This window comes from Seriola dumerili, unplaced genomic scaffold, assembly GCF_002260705.1.
Source record: "Seriola dumerili isolate Sdu_G_001 unplaced genomic scaffold, Sdu_1.0 BDQW01000121.1, whole genome shotgun sequence".
Taxonomy (NCBI): Eukaryota; Metazoa; Chordata; class Actinopteri; order Carangiformes; family Carangidae; genus Seriola; species Seriola dumerili.
The window spans coordinates 2,171,448-2,188,958 of record NW_019174376.1 but is presented as its reverse complement, the minus strand read 5'-3'; the positions used below and the strand labels follow the sequence as shown (position 1 = coordinate 2,188,958).

General features: G+C 42.4%; 1 protein-coding gene across 1 annotated transcript; it reads left to right on the top strand.

The window, feature by feature from the left end:
- The first annotated feature begins 591 nt into the window (after positions 1-591).
- Positions 592-12,982, top strand: gli1 (GLI family zinc finger 1). The gene is made up of 12 exons (XM_022748264.1): positions 592-662; positions 3,193-3,435; positions 4,030-4,121; positions 4,255-4,453; positions 4,583-4,751; positions 4,991-5,098; positions 5,573-5,713; positions 5,877-6,026; positions 6,629-6,793; positions 7,163-7,405; positions 7,535-7,844; positions 8,127-12,982. The coding sequence occupies exons 1-12, from the start codon at positions 592-594 to the stop codon at positions 10,697-10,699; spliced, it is 4,464 nt and encodes a 1,487-aa protein (XP_022603985.1). The 3' UTR covers positions 10,700-12,982.
- Positions 12,983-17,511: the final 4,529 nt, after the last annotated feature.

Genomic DNA, 17,511 nt, shown 5'->3' with positions numbered 1-17,511 from the left:
TAAGTACACTGTTAAAAATGTTGTATTGTTTTACAGTTATATTCCAAATATAAACTAATAGAATATAACATATTGTCTATTGAAGCAGGTGGGCTACAGCACTGTGTAAAAAAAAAAACAAACACAAAAACAAAAACAACACATTTCTCAGTATTTTGAATGCAGGAATTTATTTATTTATAGGAGTTTATTTTTAATAATGTTTGATGTTAACTAAATAGTTTTACAATGTGTGTTTCATTTTCTACTACTATTATGTTTTTTATAGTCCTACCTTCACTTAAGTAATGCATTTAGTACTTTTATACCATCTGTTTAAAATAAGTATGACTCATGATTTTCAGAGAGAGCCTTTTTTGCCATTGAACTGTTTTGCTTGGTTTGGTATGTTATTAACATCCTACATTTTCTTTTTCTTTTCACCCAACCACAATTGTTTTTGTGTATTTGGTTTTTCTTTCTGGTGGAGTTTAGTTTTGTTTGGTTGGGCTGGGTTTGTTTGGATTTCCTCTTTCTTCCCTCTAACCGTATCCTTGTCTCTGTGTGTCAGGTCCAGGGTGTAAGGGGAGCAGCAGGTCTCCAGGAGCTCCAATGCCAGTGGACATGCAGCCACACCAGGGGCTGTATCACTATGAGACCTCACCCAGCCAGCCCTCCAGAGGGTAAGACAGCAGTTAGCCTATGGCTGTGTCCTCACGCACTACTCTGTAGCTGCATTTAAACTCTGCTGGTCATGGTGGAATACACAACTGTTTACATGAGAGAAACTGGAGGAATAGTTCAACATTTGGGGAAATATGGTTATTTGAGTACAACGGGAAGGTTAAAAAGCCTACTGCTCTCATGTCTGTGTGTTATGTAATCAGACAGAGTCGGGACATGGTTAGCCTAGCTTAGCATAAAGACTGGAAACAGGGGGAAACAGCTAGCCTGGCTCCCTCCAAACTTAGAAAATATAGACTCCTTAACTTTTTGACCGGGAATTCAAACCAAGATACGCATTTTTTATATAGATGTAAAACAACTTTTCAGTGTATCAACCAACATATATGGAAATATTAATATGAATTAATGCAGGCTCTAGTGATGCGTTGGAGCTATTTCTTGATGAACAATAGTTTATCTAAACTCCCGGCACTTCTGTGCAGCATGTTGGCACGGGTTTCCATATACGGTCAGTGAGCACAGGTTTTGGTCTGTGCACAAGCATGAAAGTATCAAACCTGGCAAGTTCACAGTGACAACAAGGCTTTGGTAAACTGCAAACATTCACTGAGTTCCATATATTCATTATATTTTTGTTTACACACAAGTTCAAAAAGCGAGATACATTTACAAGTGTTTGTAGGTGTATTTTTGAACGTTGGACAAAGCCAGACGAGCTGTTCATTCTTGTTTCCAGTCTTTATGCCGAGATATTGATCTTCTGATCTCACCCTCGAAAAAAAAGAAAATAAGGATTTTCCAAATCATTGAACTCTCTGATCTTGCTACAAGTGCTAATCTCATTCTGTTTTCCCACATGTCTTCAGTCCCTAGAAATTACAAATTATATTTCATCCTGAAGAACTAGAAACTGTTCCTGTTTTAACACGGGGATATTATGAGGGCACAGAAGCAATTGTTGTGGACACAGTACAAGCTCAGCCCCTTCAACCCCCGCCCCCCTCCCCCCCCCCGGCTGCCTTCTACATGCCCCCGTCTCTACTCCTCTCCCCTCCCCTCCCTTTCTCGCCTCCTTCTCATGCCACCCAGGTTGCGGGTGGACTCGGCCTCTCTCTGACAGCTGCTAATTACAGGCTGACCAGGCCCTGCTGCGCTCTGCATGACTGCCTCGCGCCCCGCTCAGGTTACCCAGAGTGAGGGAGAAGCGGAGAGAGTTGGAGAGAAAGGTGGCTGTGCAGGACAGAGAAAGACAGAGGAGCAGGAGGAGGAGGAGGGAGAAAGGAAGAGGAGATAGAAAGAGACAGAAATGACAGAGGGGCTAGAGAGTGAGAGAGAGGGAGAGAGAGAGGGAGAGACAGAGAAGTAGAACAGAAGGGATGAATGGGAGGAGAGAAAGGGAGAAAGGACTGAGAATAGGAGGGAGGTAAATTCGGGGGGAACCGGCACAGTGGATTAGAGAGGACAGATTAAGCTCCTGTGTGGAATACACGTTGTGGCGAAAGAATTAAAGAACTGAAAGGACGTCTTAGGAGAAGGTGGATGGATGAAGTCTGTTCCTTTAGGAGAGGAGCGAGACAGAGGAGAAGAGCAGCAGGGACCGAGTTTGAACTAACCAGTGAGACTGAGGAAAGGTCAGAGAATACATTGAAATTCATGAGAAGACTGGAAAGTTCCATTGAAGCTTCACTTCTAGTTTGGAAGGGGAAAACCCAGATGAGTAAGTTTCCACAGTGTAGACCAAGATAAGGCCTATACGCCATCTACTGGTGAGAAGGAGACATCACAACAGATCAGGGTGAAGTTGGGAATATGGAGTTTTTTTTCCCCCTGACTTCAGCGCTTCAGGCAGTGCGTTTTTTTTTTTTTTTTTTCAGGCTGTCTGTTCCTGCTACTGTAAATGCTTTAGCTTCTATATGAAGTTGTATTTATAGAAGTTGTGTCATTTGTATAATCTTCTCTCACTATGAGGGTTCAAAAGTGACACATGATGAACCTACAAGAAACTATTCCACAACACACAGGAAATGGAAAAATCAAACATTCTTTCAATTAGTTATTGATTAATTTTTTTTTACATTTTAATGAATTCATTAATTAATTAGAAGTTTATCGCACTCATTTATTTATTCACTTATTTATTTCACGTGTTACGTTTGGGCCCTGATACTTTCCTAGACCACCAATGAATATTACTTATCTGCCTCTCAGTGACTTGCAACACTGTTGACTGCCCCTCTTCTCTGTTATTACATTAAAACAGCTCGTCCTCAGGTTGAGGAATAGGAGAGTCAGAAGTCACATTAACAGAACAAGAAAGATGTGCTGTGTGTTGACGTGTTGCACATTTATTGCTTCTCTGATACTTACTCTGATATTTAGAGAGCAATGTACTATGCACTATTTTCTGTTATTTTCACAGCTCCCATCGCGAGTTTTGGCAGCAGCCATGTCTCACATTAAGTTCACTTAATTTTCATAATTTATATATTCATACCTATGATATGTGTGTTTCTTGGATATTTGCAGCCTAGTCCCATCAGACCAGTCTCCCTACAGTGATGTGTCTTCGCTCCGTGCCCCACTCCTCAACTGCCCTCCCCAGGACTGCCGAGCTATGTATAATCCCATGACTCCCAGTATGACTCATGGATCAGGGCCAGGACAGGGGATTGGCCACTGCATGGATCAATACATGAGGCCCCCTCAGGCCCCACCGCCCCACAGTATGATGGGCCACCGGGGCATGCCGCCCACAGAGAGTGAGTCAGAGTATCTTTTACACCTCCTGAATCTCACAGCTGCTACTGATTTGGACTTAAAGATACCTGAGAGACTGAGTAGGAAACAGAAACTACCTAGTGTTCTACGATAGCTTGCAGAAAAAATGGACAAATCAAAATTACTCAGTTAACCTTATGTGAACTAGAGATAAAAAAAAGAAACCCTGTAAACATTAAATATGTAAATAGTGAACAGTGAATCTAATGTAAATGATGTACAGATGCCATCTTCTGACTGTTACGGTGTGGCTTTTACATAACAATGTAATAATAATAATTTAAAATGAGTTACTAGTGTGGATGCTGTTACCTGGCATTACAATGCAATTTCTACCTCATGTTTCTGACCTTGCTGGTTTTTACTATTATGTCTCATCCTCTTTAAAAATACAGTGAAGTATCTCTCTTCCTCACTTCACTGCATTTTCAACATAATGCGTTGTTGAGAGTTTAAACATATGAACACTGGCCTCAGTAGCCAAGCAACCATCTGTCTGCTTCACACACACACACACACAACCTGAGAGATATTAATGTTGCTGTCTGTTTCTGTCTATCCTTAATGCTGTGCAGGTGGCAATAGCACCCCCTACTGTAACCAGAACAACATGATGTCCTCTCATCATAACTTCTGCCAGGTTCAGCCTGGCTCTGATCAGATTGGGTCTGGTGATGGTAAGGGATCACTCACAAAGTAATGGGGAAGTGGTGTGCACTGTTTGGATTTAAATTTGAATAAATCTTTTGTGTCTTCAAAGCTAACCCTCCTGCTCTTGTTGTCCCCCCCCCCCCCCCCCCCCTTCTGTAGGCTCAAGGTTCTCCACACCTCGTTCCATGCTGAAGCTGAGTAAAAAGAGAGCTCTGTCCATCTCTCCTCTGTCTGATGCCAGTGTGGACCTGCAGACAGTAATCCGGACATCACCCAACTCTTTAGTGGCCTTTGTCAACTCTCGCTGCAACCCCAATGGAGCCAGCTCCTATGGGCACCTCTCTGTGAGCGCCATGAGGTCAGATATTTCGCAAATGTCCACATTCTCCTATATATTTAGATATTTATTTTATTGATATATATATATATTTATTTGATGAATTTGAATACCTCAATGGTTCATATTGTCTTTTCTGTTACTTCGCAGTCCGTCCCTGGGTTATTCCAGCAATATAAACTGCCAGTCCAGGCAACAAGGTTCCATGTACAGTGGAGGCGGGGGGACACCTCTAGGTGGACACACACCAGGTCCCTGCCAAGCTTCCCGCTTACCTCCGCACAATCCTCGACTCCACGTTCCACCCAAGCATGGACATGTAAGACGGCTCTCTCACTCACTTTAGAAAGCGGTCAGAGCAGTTCAGTATCAGTGCGCCTTCAGTTACTGACAGCCGGAAGAGGAGGCATGGGAGGAGGGAATAGGAAGCTCAGGCAGGTCTATGATGAGGAGAATTTAAAATCGGTGTTAATTGCATGAAGGTGAATGACCGTGAGAGACAGACACGGATTGTGCAAGACAGATGAAACATAGTATGATGTGTGTATTGTTTTGTAGCTGAAAACGGAGCCAGGGCTGGGAGGTGTGATGGATGGCATGAATGTGAAGAGCCTGGAGGAGAGGTCAGAGGGGGACGTGGCTAGTCCTTCTTCCACTGGCACTCAGGTACAGTATCGCTCTTATTCTCGTAATGGGTATTTATATTTTAGTTTTTGGCCTTGGCAAATACGCATACAGGAATAGAAAAGCTTTTGTGTGTGTTTAATGTCAAAATGATGTGGAGTCAAGAAGAGTAGGTGGAAGTCAAGAATGGCTCTTTGTGATGTTTTTGCTCTGACACATAAAACAGGTATTGTTTCAAAGTATGACAATTTTCTTGCCAAAATTATACGATCATCATCACATACAAAGATACATTTATGCATCTTTTATGGTCAGTTTTTTTTATGTGGCTTTATTTGGAAATTAACCTCCATCATATCAACAGTGGATGGCATGACTGGCTGATATCTAATATGCAATATAAAGAAAACATAAGTAGCTTTAAGACAAGTGCACATAGTAAAATTTGATATGTTTGTTCAGTACTTTTTTTTTTTTTTTTTTAATTTTAACCATTTTTTTGTTTGTGCACATCAGGACCCTCTCCTGAGTCTACTGGACGGCAGAGATGACTTGGACAAAGAGGATGGGAAACCTGAGCCAGAGGCCGTCTATGAAACTAACTGTCGCTGGGAAAGCTGCAACAAGGAATTTGACACACAAGACCAGCTAGTTCACGTAAGAAATACTGATGAAAAAATGGAAGAATTGAGTTGTTCTTGAGCAAATCCAAGGTTGCATTTTCATATTAATCCCTCTTTTACTGAAGCATTTGAGTTAGGGTATCTACATTGTATCACTGTGATCATTAATGTGTCTCCCTTTACTGTTTACTCTGCAGCACATCAACAATGAGCACATCCACGGAGAGAAGAAGGAGTTTGTGTGCCACTGGCAGGAGTGCTCTCGAGAACAGAGGCCTTTCAAAGCCCAGTACATGCTGGTGGTTCATATGCGCAGACACACAGGAGAGAAGCCACACAAGTGCACTGTGAGTCAATCTTAAATCTCCACACACACACACCCCACCCCCCCAGCTTCCAAATGGATTCACTACCAGGTGGCAGGTCAGGGTGACCTCAGTGAGGGGCCTGTCCTCTGTCCTGATCCTATCATACCTTGCTAATTTATTTTACCAAGCAGCACTGTAAGATCTTTTCTTTTTCTCCCTTTGAAGACACAATAACGCCTCTATTTTAGTTTCAATATGAAACTCATTAAGAACAGGTTTTCAGGGGTCACAAGCCTTGTTGAAATCATTAATGCAAGGGGGAAAGGGATATTAATCCTCTATAAAGCTCTTGAAACTACACTGAATGCACTGTAGCTGAAATACAGTCTGGCTGTAGGATTCTAGGTCTGTAGCTGAAACTTTCATTGATTTACTATTTCTGTTTTTAGTCTAGACTATTGGAAGATGTTTTCTTAATTGCAAAAATGTAAATGTATGTGATGATTTGTTATGTTGCCATCAAGTTTATGGTTAAGTGTCTTGTGAGCCTATATGGGCTGGGCACCAGATAAGGTGCAGGACACTCTAATAAACAATATTCATTCATTGATTCAATATTTATATTTGTATTTCTGTCTCAGTTTGAAGGCTGTAACAAGGCTTACTCTCGCCTGGAAAATTTGAAGACCCACCTGCGCTCTCACACTGGGGAGAAACCATACGTGTGTGAACATGAAGGCTGCAACAAGGCCTTCTCCAATGCTTCAGACCGGGCCAAGCACCAGAACCGGACTCACTCCAATGAGGTACCGTAGTGTAAACCACTGAGTAATTATGTAATTTTATGTGCATATAGTTTGAAAGCTAATATCAGCATTTGTCTTGGCTATGTACAACATATAATCAGTCCAAGGCAGATAACTGATAGATGCTTTTTATTCAAATAAGTTAATATGGGAGTCTGGTGGAGATTCACACTTATGCAAATATTTTGTATGTTCACAATGTCAAGTTTAAAAAAGAAGGAAAAACATTTGTGCAAACCATTTTTAATAGTTTAGGCCAAGAATGACCAATGAGACACTCTCAGATGCAGTTACACAAATTATGCTATGCTAGACTGTCTCCACACGAACATCGTTTTTTGTATAGACTGACACCTTGTTCTTTTGCAGAAACCTTATGTATGTAAGATCCCAGGCTGCACTAAGCGGTATACAGATCCGAGCTCTCTGCGAAAACACGTGAAGACGGTGCACGGCCCTGAAGCCCACATCACCAAGAAGCATCGGGGAGACACAGGCCCTCGACCGCCTGGCTCAGCTATGACCCCTGGAGGGCAGAACTCTGAACTGCTGCTGGAGAAAGAGGAGACACGCCGGGAGGACTGCAAACTGCTGGCTCCTGAGACTGCTCTGGTGAGTGCTAAATTTTATTTATAACCTGCAAGGTTCTTTCAATATAAGAAAATAAACAAAACTCGTTACACTTTGAAAAAGACGGTCTGTAATTTAAAGTATACATGACAAGGCATTTACCTCTTTCAGAAATCCCAGCCAAGTCCTGGTGGTCAGTCATCCTGCAGTAGCGAACGTTCTCCACTGGGTAGCGCCAACAACAACGACAGTGGGGTGGAGATGAACCTAAATGCAGCAGGCAGCTTGGAGGATCTCACAGCACTGGAGGATGGAGTAGCAGGTGGAGGAGGAGGGGAACCAGGAAGTGTAGGAGGAGCAATGGGAATGTCGGCACAGGCTTTGAAAAGGCTGGAGAACCTGAAGATTGACAAGCTGAAGCAAATCCGCAGGCCTACTCCTCCTGGCCGCTGTGCCAGCAACAAGTTACCAACGCTTCCTGGTAAGTTCTATGGCGAAGTTATTCATAAATAATCAGAATTTTGTAATCATGCGCATATTCTTTGTTTATATTGATTGATGTTGATTTGCGAATTGTACAAAATAGAATTTTTCTACTGGGCTGAAGGATGTTACAACATAACAGACGTATGACTGACAGAGGGTTCAAGGATTGTTTCAGTGTGATGTTTTAATTCTTCTAAAATCAAATGAAATCAAAATAAACATTCTTGGTTTGTATTGATAAATATATATCTCTAACCTGTTGGATGTACATTTTCAGGTACAGGGGAGAATATGGGAATGTGTGCACCTTCTCCGCTCCTCTCAAATCGACGTGTTATGGAGCTGTCTAACCATGAGTTAGGAGGTGGAACTTCGATTGGCTGCTCTACTAATGACAGGAGAGGAAGCGGCACCAGCAGCCTAAGCTCTGCGTATACAGTCAGCCGTCGCTCCTCCATGGTGTCTCCTTACCTGTCCAGTCGGCGCTCCAGTGAGGTCTCACAAATGGGAGGAACGGCAGGGGGAGGATGTCACGTCCTCGGCCCAGAGCAGAGTGGGGGAGACCCCCTCTCTCCTGAGACCAATCGCAGAGGAGCTCCATGTCCTGGAGGAGGGGGATTGCCAGGTCTTCCTAATTTAACACCCGCCCAGCAATACAGTCTAAAGGCCAAATACGCTGCAGCAACTGGTGGACCGCCACCTACTCCTTTACCCAATATGGAGCAGCCAGGAACTCCGAGCAGAAGAGGTGTTTTGAGTGAGTACCAGGGGCAGCCTCTGCCTCCTTTCCTTCAACAAGCTGGCCCACGTAGGCACAGTGCCAACACTGAGTACGGCACTGGTGTTATCTACCCTCACCAGGCTCCAGGCAACAACATCAGGCGAGCCAGTGACCCGGTGCGGTCAGCAGCGGAAACACAAGCTCTCCCGAAGCGCTTCAATAGCCTTAATAATGTAGCCATGATGAGCCGAAGGAATGCACTGCAACACCGTGGCTCTGACACCAGTCTTGCCCGCCACATGTACTCCCCTCGGCCGCCCAGCATCACAGAGAACGTAATGCTGGAGGCTATGAGTATGGAGCCCCACCTTGCCCCTGTTGATGCTAGGGATCGTTCCATGATGATGCCCCCTGGAGAAAGAAGCTTTATGGGATATCAGCAACAGCATCAAACTCTTGGCGGTGGAGGTCCTCTTTCAAACCAGCTGTCCCCAAGCCATGACTCTATGGGCTGTCCAGAACAGGGTTACATGCAGGGGCACTTCCAGAACCAGGGAGGGGAAGTTATTTCCAGAGCTGGTGGAAATCCAATGGGCCAAGCCAGGCCTATTCACCCAGAGGGCATGTCCAATACACTTCTCCAGCAGGCTGAGTACAGTATGAGCACCTGCCAGCTCAGTCCCTCAGGTCCCCATTATCCCAGTATAAGCCAGGGTGGTGACGCTGGAGGCCCTTGGAGTGACGCCCACAGCCAAGTCCAAACCTCCAGCCATGCTCTCCAGAACCAGCGAGGAATGCAGTATTCAGATCCCACCCTGCAGCCTCAACAGTCACAGGCCCACTTCAACAATCAGACTGGCCTCTATAACGGTCCTGATGGAACCCACAAACTCACCATCAAGCCTGAGCAGCAGTTCCACCCTGGGATGGGAGGCAGAGACGCCTGTCAAAGTGCTAAGCTCCAACAGCAGCGGATGCTCCTTCAGCAGACTCAGGGTTACCCGCAACAGACAGGCCAGGTTATGATGAGGAACTCTAACAATCCCAGTTGTGATTTTCAAGGGCAGAACCAAAAGTCTTACCCCAGTGGAGGTGGCTTGAGTTTAGGTTGCGCCGGGTCTGCTCTTTCAGATGGGCAAAGGTCAGAGACCCCCATGATGCAGGTGAAGGAAATGATGGTCAGGAACTATGTACAGTCCCAGCAAGCACTCATGTGGGAGCAGCAACAAGAACAGCAGCAGCAACAACAGCAGCAGGGTGGAATAAAACCTACTTCTCTTCCTGACAATATGGATATGAGCGGCCAGACAGCAATGATGCAGCACAGTCCACAGCACCAAAACCAGAATCTTTATTCCAACCAACCCTATCCTTCCTACCCCAACCAGAACCTGGTCATGAGCCCTCCGGACCACAGCCGAGGGCCCAGCTCGGTGACACCTAAAGACCAGCAGCTGACAGGTCTCCCAGGCTCATGCTATGGCCAAGAGATGGTGGTGCCCAGGCCTCCTCAGGGCCGGAAACCTCTCAGCCGTCAGAACAGCCTGTCACAGGTAGGAGGAGGCTACCTGGGCAGCCCACCCCATCTCAGCCCTGTCCACTCTACTACCAGCCCCAGACGAGGGGTCAGACTGCCCCCAGTCCAGCATCCACAGCACCAACAAAATGAAATGTTCTCTCCTTCCAATAACAACAACATGTACTACTCTGGTCAGATCAACATGGATATGGAGAAACACATGGACCCCCAGAATGGGCCTTGTATCAATCAGCAGCATAGTATGACGTCCAACCTGGATCCAACAGGTGGCACTAAGTCTGCCCCCATGGCTCCCTATCCTGAGTCGGGCCCCATATCCAATGCCTTAGAAAACCTGGACCTGGACAATGCTCGCATAGACTTCACCTCCATCATTGATGATGCCGAGTCCTCCTCATTCAGCCCAGTCAACAATCCCCTCCAGGGTCAGCCGGGATCCTCCTCCCAGGCCTCATCCCGCCTCACCACCCCTCAGACTTCTGTCAGCCTAGCTGCAGGCTCTGGCCTGTCCAACATGGCTGTTGGTGACATGACATCCATGCTTACCTCGCTGGCTGGGGAGAATAAATACCTGAACACATTGTCTTAGAAGACAACTCTTAGGCATATATTCAGACTATCAATCAATTTTAGCCTTTGGCAAGGTCTTTATGTAACCAGCCTGGGGTTTAAAATGCTTAACTCCTGTTGCTTATAGTGATTTTCTCTTGTACATTGCAAGAAAGGTCAGTTAGGGTAAGACAGACAAACTTTTGAATGGAACATTTCTGTAATGGATCATTACTCTGGGCTGTTTTATACTTCCCCATAAGCCTTTATACATAAACCTGACACATTAACCCTTGTTCGAGCCAGGACCCTCAACTGGCAAGGGGTCTGTTGCTACTGGATACGCATGTAACAGGAATAACGTCATGTTGTAATGCGTTCTGGTTGCAAGTTGAGACGAAGGCTTACTAATGTGGTCCCATCACAGGTTTCAAAATTGTAAGAATCCTCGCCGTAAACCTTAAAACCAAAGGTGCCTGATCAATCTCCCTTGCTGTATTCTTCCTTCACTGCCTTGGTACTTGGTAGTTTTCTGTGCCCGAGACACAGACTTAAATGCCTGATATGAAACTGATACTGAACTTTTTCCAAACAGGCATTCCAGTCACAGGGCTGTGGCAACAGTAGACCAGAGAAGGATAGGCCTACATGTAAATAAGTTTTATATACATTTATATATGTTGTGTATATGACAATGAGACATCCCCTGTCTCGTGATCGACTGCTTGGATTGTGAAGGCCAGTGTTCAGATGGGAGTTAGTAAGATGGTTGTTTTGAAAGGATGAGAAAGATACGCTTTTAGTCTTTGAGAAATAATTTCTTGGTGCTACTAAATATTAATCTGTATTGCTAGGGATTTCTTCCTTGTCATGAACATCGCAATCTGTACCAGTGGCATATCAGTATTCCCACAAATGCACACACAGACACACACATAGTATTCCTACACATGTGCAAATGCAGACACAGATGCACACATAGCCTACACACAGACACTCAGGACTTTGAATTTTGAATCTTTGCTGTTCAAATTATGTTGTAATTGCCTTTCCAGACAGAGAGTTTGCACTCCACATGTTTACTGTAAGTGTTCCTGAAGCAGCTGTGTACATTTTTCAGTGGTGTTTATAACTGCAAAACAGAAAGTGCCTTGCTCTTTCTAAGGTACATACATAAGGGGTTACAAGTAAAGCTCAAATATAATATGTGCAGCAATCCCCTCCACATTAAAATATGTCTGATATATTCATACATACTGCATTCGCTCAACATTAACCAGACCTATGACTCGTACATGACTCAGCTGAGGATGACGGCTATTTTAATTAAACCCGAATCAGCTGCTTTGTATTTGTAAACAGATCAGTAATAGTTGTCTATATTTGAGAAATGGAGGTACATTCATAGTACAGTGCTGCTGCACTTTCTCTCTTATCCCAAAGAGGAGTTATTTGGAAAAATCTGCATTACTAATTCAGGATAGGGGATCAAGAAGCAGGAATTTTATCACTTGCTACCACTGTAGTAAAATACATATTGTATAGGTACATTGAGGTACATTGAGGTACTTTTTGTGCGACTGTTGAGCTGCGTCATGTGAAAGAAGGCTGCAGCTCTTGGCAGGAGAACTAATTTTACACTGTGGCTTTGCACTGACTACAGCACTGTGTGGAAAGGTCTCTGTCTCTTATGACTATTCACATGAACCTCATTTTGATAAAAGTAAAGAATTGTCACAGTATTTTGAAATAGTCATTGAAGAACACATCTGAGCACCGCTAGACTCAATAAGGCCACATGAAAGTGTTGCTGAAGCATTTTATGTGACTTTTCAGAATTTACTAGTAGTGTCACTTCAAAGTGTTACTAAGCATTAGCAGGAATGAACATGCATTCATTTTGGAAAAAAGTGTACGACGTACCAAAGACACCTTAAAACGACTGAGAAAAAGATGCACAAATAGTCTATTTTAACACAACACTAACACTAGCAATAAGCAACATTGACTGATAGTGCTGTTCTTTAGAATGTATGAGATGTTTTGTATAAAATTATCTTTTTATATTAATGAACTTTATGGATGTTGCCTTCTATATGTGTCTGTGTGTTTTTTTGTTTTTTATTTTTTTTTTATAACTGTCATCCTTCATTCGGACTTTTTTGCTGGCAAAAGAATATCACCTTTAGCAACAGAAAGCTATAATAGTAGCATTAACTATAATAGACAAAAGCCAAGTGTTATATTTTGTGTACAATTTTCTACATTTTTATACAAATGTGCTATATTTTACCAGTTTATGAATAAACATGTTCAGTTTGGGATGGATGCAGAATGTTTGTCAAACATTTTTCTTTTTGTGTGTTGTGGTGTGGCTTTGTGTTTCCTTACAGCAGTACTCAGATTGTTGTAACAAGCTATATTTACACATTTAAAATTTTAAGGAGACAGGTTTTTAGCTCATGTGTTGTGATTGTAATTTTAGGATGAGGAGTCAAATATCCATAAAACAAGTGTACTTCTATAATATGGGTATAAAGAATGCTCGCTCTGCTGGATTACATTTGCTTACGTGCCTTGTGGATTAATGCAGTGACTCCTTTCCTCCAATAGAGTGCAGTACCGCCTGAGAACAAGCACAGACAGCCGACAGTATTTCATTCACTTCAAATGAAGGCCCATAGCATAACTTGAATGCAGAACTTCCTACATAGCCCAGCTGTACTATCTGCTTTGCATAATTGTGATCCAGCAGAATCCACCCCATAATTTCTAAAAGTCTAACCAAGTGGGCAAACAGAGGATATTAATCTGACATAATTGTTCCCACAGGCTGATTGGAAAACCCCTTGTTATGAATATGATTTAAGCCTGCCTGTCATGGCAGCCTTTTATGCGCCACAGTGATCTGCTAGGCTGCTATAATAAATAAGTGGATGAGCGTTAAAAATGGCTAATGTTTATGACATCAGTGCCTGGACAGGCTCTTTGTGGTCGATGGGCACTGGCAGTGTGGGCTGCTGAATGCTGTAAGAAAGAAAAACTGCTGCTTGTAAAATATTATCAACATCACATATATTCTCTAAAAGACATCTGTGAGAGGCTGATGGGAAAACTGGGAGAAGAAATGGGAGTTAAAAAGTTCATACCCATGATACTGTGTCATATGACACTGTATACCAGTGGTTCTCAATCTTTTGGGCTTGTGACTCCTTAAAGTGAAGTCATGTCTATTTGTGACCCCACATCACAGGATATGGTGGTGTGGAAGTGAGTTATGAGCTGTGCAACCAACGAGTGATTTTTCCCGCAGATTGAAGCAAAATTAGAGAAAAGGCAGAAGAAATAAACATAATTTTGTGTAACAGGGGTATTTTTTTCCTTCTCATCCCTTTAAACACCCCTCAGATTTATCTTGGCATGCATGACGTATCCTTCTGCCAGGTTGAGAACCGCTGCTGTTCACTTACTTAAACTACACAGCTACAAAGTAAAACTGATATCCTAATTAGAAATAATTATAATTAACGATGAGTAATTAGACCATGACTACTGGAAATATTGAAGTTATAGTTTCATAATTGTTAAAGTCTGTCTCAAAAAAATATTCAGGTACCCGTATGATCATTGAAACAACTTTTTCTTGCTATAATTATTCCTCCAGTTAATACTTTTCAAAATGTGGGTTTATGGGGAACAAAATCTTTCCTCCTTCCTTCCATGTAAAAATATATTGAAAACTTACTTAAGATAATATAGGGATTCAGCCAGTTAAACAAATCAAGTGGGGATCTTCCCAAGTTACAGTCATTTTAGTACAAAGTTATTTTTATCCCTTCACAAAGTTAAAGCTCAACAGAGAAACACAAACAGGGGATTTTAACTTTGGAGGATACCCACTTGATTTTATTAACTACACTGCTTATAGGCCTATGACTGCTGAAGCCTAATAATAACTTCATTTAAACTTTGCAATACATTTTTGGCCATCCCTTGCATTGAAAGTGCCTTAAAAAGAGTTCTTTTTATGGTCAATATGAACAGAAGGAATGATTTAATAAAGCAAAACCTTTTTCCAGTGTTCATATGTGCTCCTATTGTTTTAAGACAGACATGGTGATTAATTTCAAGAACTGCGCAAGCTGTAGCCTAGAATTGTCTGTAACCATAGCAACAATAGCTACAGTACTTCTGCCATGTGCAGCTTTACCAGGTAGGTAAACTAGTTGATTCCCATTTTCAAAAGACTATAAGTTAAACTGTCTACAAGCAAACTTTTTAAAACTTCATGAGGATTTGAACCCAAACCCACACCCATGGAAAGTGGCAATACACTCAAATATTACACTGCCCGCATCAGAATATTCTAATAACAGACTTCTCCGCCCTGTCTGTTTCTTTTTTTTCTTTTTTCTTTTTTGTTCGCAATTTTGTAAAACACCTTGTCATGTGTTATCACTTTCATTTAATCTGCTGTGTTTGGTGAAAGCTGACTTACAGTAACCTTTTAAAACACCACCACTACCATTACTTTTTACAGTGTTGGCTCATATTGCTTCAGGGGCCCCAGTGTGCTTAGACGATATTGGCATTGTGGTGTTGTGGCATGGCACAGTAGACTCACGGCAGCCACTACAGCCTGGCAGTGATGTTAAAGTTGACTCATTTGCTCCGAGGCAAGGGGAAGTTCTCCTGACGGACTACTGATTTGTAATCTGGCGTGTCCATCATTTCTGGTCTGAAACAATAGCTGAATCTCCCCACAACAGGATCGAATAGATTTTTTTTTATTTTTTTGAAGGAAGGGCAGCTCAGAGGGGATCAAAGAAGACGAATCCCACTTTTCAGTTCAGAATTTTATGGCAACATGTTGAATACACACGTTTGTGGAAATATTTGTGCACAAAACAACAACTGTCACAGCCGACAAAACAACTTGAGGTATTCACACATCAAAAGTCAACATTTAACTGTCACCCTTGCGATGAGGTGCACAAGCTAAAAGAGATCGGTGCTATGCTCTGTAGAGGAAATTGTTGTTGAATATATTGAATAGGCTTCCCTTTATTTGTTTAGTGTTTAGATTTCTAACTTAACTCCTTATTCAACACAATGATATAAATGTCAGAGGTAAATCACTGTGACCTTCACTGATTGTTTTCCTTAAACACTTTGGACCTTTTGGAAACTTTGTTTTGTCTCCTGCCTCAGGCCAAAGTGATTGTAATGCAAAACTGCCATAGTTTCTCTATCACAGAATTAGAGTGAGTGTGTGTGTGTGTGTGTGTGTGTGTGCATGTTTTTCTAAATTATATTCTTGAACAGGTTTGTGTTAGACTCTAATATGTATATAAAAAAAAAGTTAAATAGCACTGATGCGATGATAGTGTTGTCGACTCTCCACAACATGATCTCCACTCTTCTGTAGAGTTACAAATGGAAGTGCCAAAATAAGAACTGAGTTTTTCAAATGCAAAGAAGTGGGCAGCATAATGACTTTTCTCTTTTCTTGTCTTGCCATTCAGAAGGAGCCTTTTCTTTTCCTTTGTCACTTAGGTTGGCATATAATTAACTCCTGCTTAATATGCTGTTTAAGGGCTCTCCTCCCCATGCAAGATGCTTTGAACCCATAGACCACAGACGGGGACAAAACCCCAGTGGGACTGCTTCCTCCATGCTCCTCCGTGTGTGTGTGTGTGTGTGTGCGCACATGTGTGTGTGTGAGAGAGAGAGAGCAAGCAGTTGTTTCAACAAGACAACAGAAAACTAAAACTATACCGCCACAGCATTGCTGTGTCCTTGATACACTGCAACTACTGAGCCAAAACAAGAATGTGCACAAACATTCAATGCTCCAACCTTAGTCCATCAGCAATCACATGAGTAAACCCTGCACACAGCAGGGTTTAAAAGAGGTGCAGTAGGTTCATATTTCAAACTAATGAAGAGGGCTGTACCGTGAATGGTTGATTTATTGTATCTTTGACTGGTTAAACATATCAAAGAAAACGCAGCATGGCACTTTTTATTAAAGTCGAATAAACAATAAAACCTACAGCTCTAAACTTTAGGTACCATGTAACAAGCTGCAATTTGTCCATCTGCACATGTAAACAAATCGGCCCTCCGTCAGAAATGTACAATTTGATTGAAATCAGTGGATATGAATGAAAAACATATCGACTTCATTTCAAATACAACTTTACATAACTTTAAAAAAAAAAAAAAAAAACAGCTCCCAGGACCTCTGAAGCACCTCTGCACCTTTGTGACCCTCATCTGTAGCAAAGTTTATTGCCCCCTCCTCACCTCCCTCGCTTTCTCCTCCCTCTCTTCCACCCATCCCGCCACAAAGGGCGGTGATGACCCTTCTGTCCCTCTCTTTCTTCGGCCCTCCGCTCCCTCCCCACCTTCAGGATGCTTTCTCTTCCAGAATCCATTAAGAGACAAACCCCCCAGCAGTCGTGATGGGTGAAGGAATGAAGGGGGATGTAGTTTTGTGGTTTTTTTTTAACTATGAGCTGGTAATGTAGGGAAAGGGTCTTATGTAAAATGTGACCTTGGGCTCATGTAGAGTTGAAAGAGTAATAAGGTGGAATTTTTTAATCATTGTTATCTTCGTATAAAGTGTAATATGTTCATAATTAAGTATGATTATGGTAGATTATGAGGATTTCTACCAAAATGGCTTATCATTAAATTATTGTTTTAAAAATATAGGCTATGCCTCACTTCAATAATGCCTCTGTCTAGTCAGTTGTGACTTTTTTTTTATATGGGCAACAAATCTCATATGGCAGTGTAATAAAAGGCTTATACATGTGATAATGCTGTATAATTATTGGAATTTAA

Bases quoted from the DNA above. Each gene is read 5' to 3' on its own strand.
- gli1 (XM_022748264.1), top strand. From the start codon at position 592: ATGCCAGTGGACATGCAGCCACACCAGGGGCTGTATCACTATGAGACC. The intron at 7,406-7,534 runs GTGAGTGCTAAA...TACCTCTTTCAG, and splicing joins TGGCTCCTGAGACTGCTCTG to AAATCCCAGCCAAGTCCTGG. The intron at 7,845-8,126 runs GTAAGTTCTATG...GTACATTTTCAG, and splicing joins CAAGTTACCAACGCTTCCTG to GTACAGGGGAGAATATGGGA.